This window comes from Quercus robur, chromosome 3 (genome assembly GCF_932294415.1).
Source record: "Quercus robur chromosome 3, dhQueRobu3.1, whole genome shotgun sequence".
Classification (NCBI taxonomy): domain Eukaryota; kingdom Viridiplantae; phylum Streptophyta; class Magnoliopsida; order Fagales; family Fagaceae; genus Quercus; species Quercus robur.
In genome coordinates, this window is record NC_065536.1 from 47,513,842 (window position 1) to 47,522,295 (window position 8,454).

The 8,454-nt window shown below is 41.8% G+C and overlaps 1 protein-coding gene across 1 annotated transcript; it reads left to right on the top strand.

Annotated features, from left to right (window-relative positions):
* The first annotated feature begins 832 nt into the window (after positions 1 to 832).
* Positions 833 to 1,872, top strand: LOC126719683 (uncharacterized). Its single transcript, XM_050422213.1, has 2 exons — positions 833 to 909; positions 1,407 to 1,872. The coding sequence occupies exons 1-2, from the start codon at positions 833 to 835 to the stop codon at positions 1,870 to 1,872; spliced, it is 543 nt and encodes a 180-aa protein (XP_050278170.1).
* Positions 1,873 to 8,454: the final 6,582 nt, after the last annotated feature.

Here is an 8,454-nt window from a genome sequence, read left to right on the forward strand (position 1 = left end):
ATTCCCCCTAATCAGGTTCAGTGGAGATAGGGTGTATTCCAAGGGCATAGTGACACTGACGGTTGCAGTGGGGACTCACACGAGGCAGCTAACTCGTTAGCTGGACTTCTTGGTGGTAGACTATCCTTCATCTTACAATGTGATCATTGGGAGACCCACACTCAACCGTTGGAAAGCAGCCACGTCTACCTACTGCTTGAAGGTAAAGTTTCCAACAGAGAATGGTGTGGGTGAGGTAAGAGGAGATCAAGTACTGGCCAGGGAATGCTACCAGGCTGTGCTGGCTGCTAAAGAAAACTATACATGGATGATCGAGGCGAAGGGAGAAGATAAAGTGGAAGCCCTGGAGATAGTAGAGTTGGTTGAAGGAGAAACAACAAAGGCCACCAGAATAGGGACGACATTGAGTCCCGAGATGAGGACGGGACTCGTCCAGTTCCTTAAGGAGAACCTAGAGGTCTTCACATGGAGTCACGAGGACATGCCAGGTATACCCACGAAGGTCATCCAACACAGGCTAAATGTGGATCTCGAGAAGAAGCCAGTCCAGCAGAGATGAAGGGTCTTTGCTCCAGAGCGGAACCAAGCAATGATGGACAAAGTTAGCAAGCTGTTGTTAGCAGGCTTTATTCGAGAAGTTTACTACCCAGATTGGCTCGCCAACGTCGTCCTAGTGAAGAAAGAAAATGGGAAATATCGTACCTCCAAGATGGCCACCTTCCACAAGACGTCAAGAAGGCCAGGAAAATTAGGAAGAGAGCAGTCAGATTCACGATCTTGAATGACACCCTGTATAAGAGAGGCTTTTCTATGCCCTACTTGAAGTGCGTAGATGAAGAGGAAGTCAAGTATATTCTGGAAGAGATTCATGAAGGGGTTCGCGGAGACCATGCAGGCTCTAGATCCTTGGTAAGTAAAGTTGTCAGAATAGGTTACTTCTAGCCTTCTATGCAAGTAGATGCAAGGGAGCTCGTCAAGAAGTGGGGCAAGTGCCAAAGGTTTGGAAATGTTCAATGTCTTCCAGCCGAGAAACTGACGACGATAGCCTCCTCATAGCCATTCGCATAATGGGGAATCGACATCATTGGTCCATTGCCCTAAGATAAGGGACATGTAAAGTTCCTAATAGTTGCTATTGATTACTTTACAAAATGGGTTGAAGTGGAGGCATTAGCAACTGTCACCAAGGCAAGGATCCAGAGCTTCGTATGGAAGAACATTATTTGCAGGTTCAAAATTCCACGGACGATCATATTAGATAGTGAGCAGCAGTTCGACAGTCAAGGCTTCAGAGAATTTTGTTCAAGTGTAGGGATCAAGAACCAGTTCACATCCTCGGGACATCCACAGGTAAACGGATAGACGGAGGTGACTAATCGAACACTACTCAAGATTATCAAAGCCAGGTTGGATGACGCTAAGGGGGCCTGGCCAGAAGAGTTGCCCAATGTCTTGTGGGCTTACCGGACTACAGCAAGAACCCCAATAAGAGGAACCCCTTTCAGACTCACTTATGGCACTGAGGTAGTAATCCCAGTCGAAGTGGGAATGAGCAGTATCAAACGAGAAATGTTCCACAAGGACAGCAACGATGATCAGCTAAGAGTCAACTTGGACGAAGTCAGAGACGGAGCCACTAACAAGATGACGAAGTATCAGCAGAAGATGGCCAATTACTACAACAAGAGAGTGAAGCTCAGACGACTTGACACAGGGGACCTCATCCTACGCAAAGTTACCCCGGCGACCAGAGATCCTGCCCAAGGGAAACTTGGCCCAACTTGGGAAGGACCCTACCAGGTCGGCCATTACTCCAGACAAGGCAGCTATCACCTAGAAACCTTAGACGGGCAGAGACTCCTACGACCATGAAACATTGAGCACTTGAAGAAATACCACCACTAGATGTAACAGGCAATTGCATTCATTTTTTAAAATAATAAAAGAACTATTCTGCCAATGACTTAATGCAAACAAACATAGCAGCGTAAAAAAAAAAAAGGCTAAGTAACAAGATTCTGCCTAGACGAATGTAAGTTACTAACAAAGCCAAAAATGACAAGATCCCTTAAATGGGTGTAAGTCATAAAATTGGCTAAGTAACAAGATTCTGCCTAGACAGATATAAGTTATTGATGAAGCCAAAAATGACAAGATCCCTTAAGTGGGTGTAAGTCAAACATAAAATTGGCTAAGTAAATTCCACCTAGATGGATCTACTGACGAAGAAGAAGCAAAGCAGACAAGAGACAAGAATATAAACAAGTAAGTGCATAATTACAAAACATAAGTAAAGGCCCAAAGATAACGGGCAACCAGTACTGTTTTATCATTATAAGCCCATAAACACTGGGTAAAGTTGTTCTCAAATTAGAATATAATTCTCAAAATAGAATTAAAGAGCCCAAAACACATTAGGCACCTAAAAAAAAAGGGGATAAAGATTACAAAGGAAAAATGACAGGTTCAAGCATTGTTGGCGTCGTCACCACCAGTAGAAGCACTCTTAGGAGCATCTCCCTCAGGAGCTGAGGACTAGGAGGCTTCGTCAGCAGCCATCTCTTTGTCCACCTCTTCCAGATCCAAGTTCTCTAGATTTACTCTGGTGGGGTGCTTGACAAAATACCTTCTCAGGAGCTCAAAACCTTTAAAATACCAATTGAAGAGCACTGTGTTGTACTCTTCAATTTGTTGGAAAGCCTCAACGGCCTTCGCAGCAATAGTTTTGAGTTTCTCCTTGGCAGCTAAAAGTTGTTCGTCTTTTTCCAGAGTTAGCTGCCGCTCGGCTCTAAGGTCGTCGCTCAAGGTCTTGACTTTCTCCTTAAAGGTATTGGCCTCGTCCATGGCAACAATTAAGTCTTTCTTCAGCTTGGAGTTCTCCGCCTCCAAAGCTTCCATCCTGAACTTCATAGATGCGACCTTGGCTTCCTAGGTGAGGTACTCCGTCGTGATATGAAGACTCTCCCCCAACACCTGAAAAGAAAATTGGAGCCTTCAAGACTACCAAAAAAAAAAAGGGAGAAGAGAAAGAAAGGACTGAAATTGCACAAGTACGTTACCTGAATAAGCCTATGGACATGACGAGCCACCACCTCGTTGGAAGGCACGCCCATGAAAACCTTTAGGTCTTCAGCAATGACGACCTCGTGTGCCTTTTCCACCGCATGTTCTGCATTGTCCCAGATACTGGACACACGAGAATCAGCATTCTCCTTCCCTTTGTCTATCAAGCATGGCCTATTGGAGATAGGAGTAGGGATCTCCTCGACAGAAGTTGCCGGAGAGGCCGTCCTCGTTACCTCAATACCGAGGACAGCTGGAGCAACGGGGGCAGCTGGAGTAACGGGGGGGCCCTTCCCTGTAACGTGCACTGTCCTCTTCCTAAGATTGGACAGTGGCTCGCTCTTCTTCGATCTCATTTTCGCGTACATGTCTTGATTAAACTTATTAAAAAAAAAGGGGCAAAAGAATCAACACTGACGAGCCTAACACTTACTCCTTTTTTCCTCAATCTCAATATTTTGCAGGACGAAGGAAGACGATTCTGGACCAAGGCAATAGAAGGAAAGAGTTCGTGGGTCCACCAGATCGTTGAAATTCTCGATCGTCCTCACGTACTCAATGGCCTTTTCAACGCATTTCTTGTACTTGCTTTTAAGCTTGGGTCGTCTCTTAACTGCACAAGACAATGGACAGAGGAGTTAGTGACAATAAAAGAAACACGATGAAAATTAAGGGACAAGAAGATATAATGACGCACCTAAGTTGGGGATACTCCACCGACGGAGCAACCATGGGAGATCACCCCAAACCTCGTTAGAGGGAGTCTCCCAGTCATCCCCAAACATAAAAAAGAACCGGGACTTCCAGTATTTGAAGGACGAAGGCAGGTTTCGAATGATCCTGGTCCTCCTCTCCCAAGGCACCAGCTTATAATACCCGTGCTCCTTAGATTCCTTCAAACGGTACAAGTAGATGAGCTCGTCCACTCTAATCATGTCTCCATCTGTAGCAGCCAGCCATATCCCCATACAGCTGACCATTATCCTCCACGAATTGGGCATAAGTTGCCCAGGAGCAACACCAAAACGGCCTAAGAGCTCCATAATGAATGGGTGGACAGGGAACTTAAGTCCACACAGGAAGACAGCCTCGTAAAAGCATACCTCCCCAAGGAAGAAGTGGTAAGCTTGTTCCTCCTCGTGGGGTAGACAAACCCTAACCCTATTTGGAAACTGGAATCTATCCTTAAACCTAGAGAGTGTATCGCCGTCCAAACCACACACCTCTTCAAGGGCATGAAAAGCCTTAACCTCTCGAGGGGTAGAGACGACGGTATCCCCTTGCATCGAGTCGTTGTTAGAAGACAACCCAGTCTCGAGCTCACTAGATCTAACCTCAGACATTCTTTCCCTCTCAACCACCAAACCTTCAAACCAATTGATCGATTGACTAAGCACAGGAAATAACTCACCCAATGCAACACCTAAACCATTACCCTCAAAAACAAAATCCCCAACAAAGGGGAGAAAAGCACGGGAAGTATCTAAGGAAGCCCCCAAATGAGCAAACAAAAAGGAAACCGAGGGGCATACTACCCTAACTTCAGAGCTACTGACCATGAAAACTAAAAAGAAAACAGAGGGAAAGAGATGAATACTAAAAACCCCAAAAACCAAAAACAAACACACAAAAAAAGGGGGAGAGAAAATCAGAAATTTATCATAGTTTATATCTACACCGAAAAGAAAAAGGAAGTAGAAAGAAGGAAGAAAGGCATACCTCAAAAAGAAAAATGTAGAAAGCTCAGCCACGCACCGGCTTAGAGAAGAATCGCAGAGAAAGGTTGGAGAAGAAAAGGCTCAGAGTAATGATTGAGAGTTGGAGAAAGTGAAAGGGAAAGTGAAAAGAAGAGAAGTTTTAAAACCAAGGCACAGAAACTGAAATCTAGCGGGAAATTCAAGAGTCACACAATTGGAGCATTAACTCCAATGATCAGAACACGCCACATGGCCATGATGGGTGTGGTGCCGCCACCATGCATTAAATGTGGAGCGAAATCCCAAGAGCCATGTCTAGGTCAGGAAACCTTTCACCTTCTGATGGTCGTCATAGCACATCACGACGACCATAGAACCTGGGGGGCAGCTGATGGGATTGACTAGTTCAACTTCCCTGAATGATCTCACCAAATATACTCATCCACCCTGACGTGACATGGACGAACATAAAAGAGCCATTAATTAGAGCATTCAATACTTCGATCAGTTATCAAACAATTGGCAGGCCGTTGGGGCCTCATTAAAACCCATATTCATGAACCCTGAGGCGTTACAAAAAGGGCACTAAAGCCACAATTAAGGCTTCCAACGGCTAGGAACCATGAAGCTGTATATATACACTTTGATCAAAGACAAACCAGGTACAAAAAAACACACCTAACAGCACTCATAGCTACTCTGATATTTTGTGTTATTCTATAAAGGCTTCCTTATACTAACTTTGGCATCGGAGGTATTGTGGCAGGCATCACACCGGTGACCGTCTTGAGGGAGCCATCTCACCATATTTGCAGGAACAAAGATGAGGACTCAGCTCCATCTCGACGCACTTACAAAGACTGACGATTTGCACTTTATCTGTGTTAATTAATTGAATGCTTGGTTTTTATTTCTTGATTTTAAAATTGGATATCTCTTGTGATTTGTTTAGCTACGGATACAATTGATGATTTGATTTTATACCTAGGAAGCGAAGAAGAGCATGCTTTAGATATTTAAGTAGAAGTTTTAATGATAATATTTTCCATGATAGCAAGATTGATTTCTAGATTATCATGTAGTGGTTGGGAAAATAAATTAGGTCTTAATTGAATTTTTCCTTCTACTAGTTGTAGTTAAAATTTATTTATTTTTAAATAGAAAAAAAAATTTTATTTCTTTGTGCATGGTGTATGAGAACTTGGATACGCGATAAAGAAAATTATCTTGTTAGTTTTGATTATCCATCCACCATGGGAGAAACAGGAGATGATTCAAAAACTCTTAGAGAGTTGTTCTCATGTATAACCACCAATCCTCCATCTTGCATAGTATTGCCCACAACCACAGTTGTACATTTTGAGTTGAAGCCACAAATAATCCACCTTCTTCCTACTTTTCGTGGATTGGATAGAGAAGATCCTTATATGCATGTAAAGGATTTTCTTGAGATTTATGCTACTTGTAAGTTCCAGAGTTTCGCTGATGACTCACTTGCATTTATTCCCTTTTTCCTTGAAGGATAAAAGCATGGCTTAATTCTTTGTCACCTGGATCTATCACTTCATGGGAACTTTTGGTCTTAAAATTCCTCTCTAAATTTTTCCCAATGGCCAAGACCAATGTTTTAAGAAGAGAAATTGCAGATTTTTTTTCAAGATGAACAAGAGAAATTTTATGAGAGTTAGGAGAGATTTAAGGACTTAATTTTAAAGTGTCCCAACCATGGTTTTGAAACATGGAGACTAGTACAATATTTTTATAACGGTTTGACTTAGACAAATCGTAACATGATTGAGTCCATGAATGGTGGTGGATTTTTGAGTCTTGTAGATGATGAGGCATACAAATTTCTTGAGAATTTATCAGAAAGCTCACAACAATGGGATTTTTCCAATCGTAGAGAGAGATCTGCCCCTACAGTTAAGAGAGGAGGATTGTATGAAATCAGTGAAGATTTAGACATAAAAGCTAGGTTGGACAATATCACTCGTAAGGTTGAAGCTTTAGCTTTAGGTAGAGAGGTGAATTCTATTAATCAAGTTCAAAGTGAAACATGCTCTATTTGTGCGAGTCCTATGCATACAACACAAATGTGTCCTTCCATAGCTGGTTAACCTGAATACTATACTGAGCAAGCAAATGCAATGAATAATTATGGAAGGCCACTTGCTAGTCCATTTTTAGAGACATACAATCCAAATTGGCAAAATCATTCTAATTTCTCTTGGAGGCAGAACCATTCTCCCACAAATATAGGTGGACAACAAGTGCATCAACAAAGTCAATTTCGTCCACCTACCCAAGCATATCCTCCCATTCCTCAATCAACTCCTCAATTTATGGCACCACCAAGACAACAATCATCTTTGGATGAGTTTCTCAAAACTTTCATGCAATCAACTAGCCAAGCCATTTAAGAGAGGAAAAGTTCCACTCATTTAAATACTCAAGCTATTTCAAAGTTGGAAAATCAAGTTGGCTAGTTGGCAACCCAAGTTGGAGAGAGGGAAAAAGGAAAATTTCCTAGTCAGCTTATACCCAACCCAAAAGGGTAGTATGCCATCAATGGTTCTTCTAGTTCTACTCATGCACATGAATTTGTTCAGTCTATTACTACCCTTAGGTCCGAAAGACAAGTTGATAATCAAGTGAAAATGCCAGAAGTGGAGGATAATGAAAACACTATGTTAGAGGAAGAAGGAGTTCACAGTTCATAGGATGATCATAGAGGAAAGAAGGGCAACTCAACCTCAATTCCAATTCAGGATCTTAGTTCTTCCCCTCTTTATATGAAGTTTGTTCCTAAAGCTCCATTTCTTCAAAGTTTAATTAGTCCTCAGAAAAGTGCACACTTTGGAGATATTTTAGAGGTTTTTAAGCAAGTGCAAATAAACATTCCATTTCTTGACGCAATTCAACAAGTTCCTGCTAATGTCAAGTTTCTAAAAGATCTTGTTACATTGAAGAGAAAGACAAATGTTCCTAAAAAAGCATTTTTGACAGAGCAAGTCAGTTCAATCATTCAGAATAAATATCCAGTGAAATATAAGGACCTCGGATCTCCTACAATTTCATGCAAGATTGGGGAATGTCTCATTAAGCGAACTTTGTTAGATTTGGGGGCAAGCATGAACCTAATGCCATATTTAGTTTATTTACAGTTAGGTTTGGGGGAGCTAAAACCCACAACCATGATACTCTAGTTAACTGACAGATCTGTGAAAATTCCTAGAGGTATTGTTAAGGGTGTGTTGATTAAGGTGGATGCATTCTATTTTCCTATTGATTTTGTTGTGTTAGACATTGAGCCTACTCTATATGCCAATACACAAATCCATGTCATTTTGGGTCACCCTTTCTTAGCCACATCCAATGCTTTGATCAATTGTCATAGTGGTGTGATGAAGATTTCTTTTGGGAATATGACTGTTGAGCATAATATCTTTCACATAAGTAAGCAAGTACTAGACAATGAGGATATATGCGAAGTTAACATGATTGAGGGCCTAGTCCATGATACTTTCATACAATCAAGTTGTAAGGATCCCCTAAAAGCTTGTTCAACCCTTTTTGGTTGCAATTTGGATATTGAAAAATCAATTGAGGAGGTTAATGCATTGTTGGATTTTGTTTCTCTCTTAACTACTGATAGCTGGCAACCAAAAGTTGTTAGAATATGTTAGTATGTTAC

Coding starts and splice junctions, on each gene's coding strand:
- LOC126719683 (XM_050422213.1), top strand. CDS start 833: ATGAAGAGGAAGTCAAGTATATTCTGGAAGAGATTCATGAAGGGGTTC. Junction 910..1,406: donor ATGCAGGCTCTAGATCCTTG/GTAAGTAAAGTT, acceptor TATCAAAGCCAG/GTTGGATGACGCTAAGGGGG.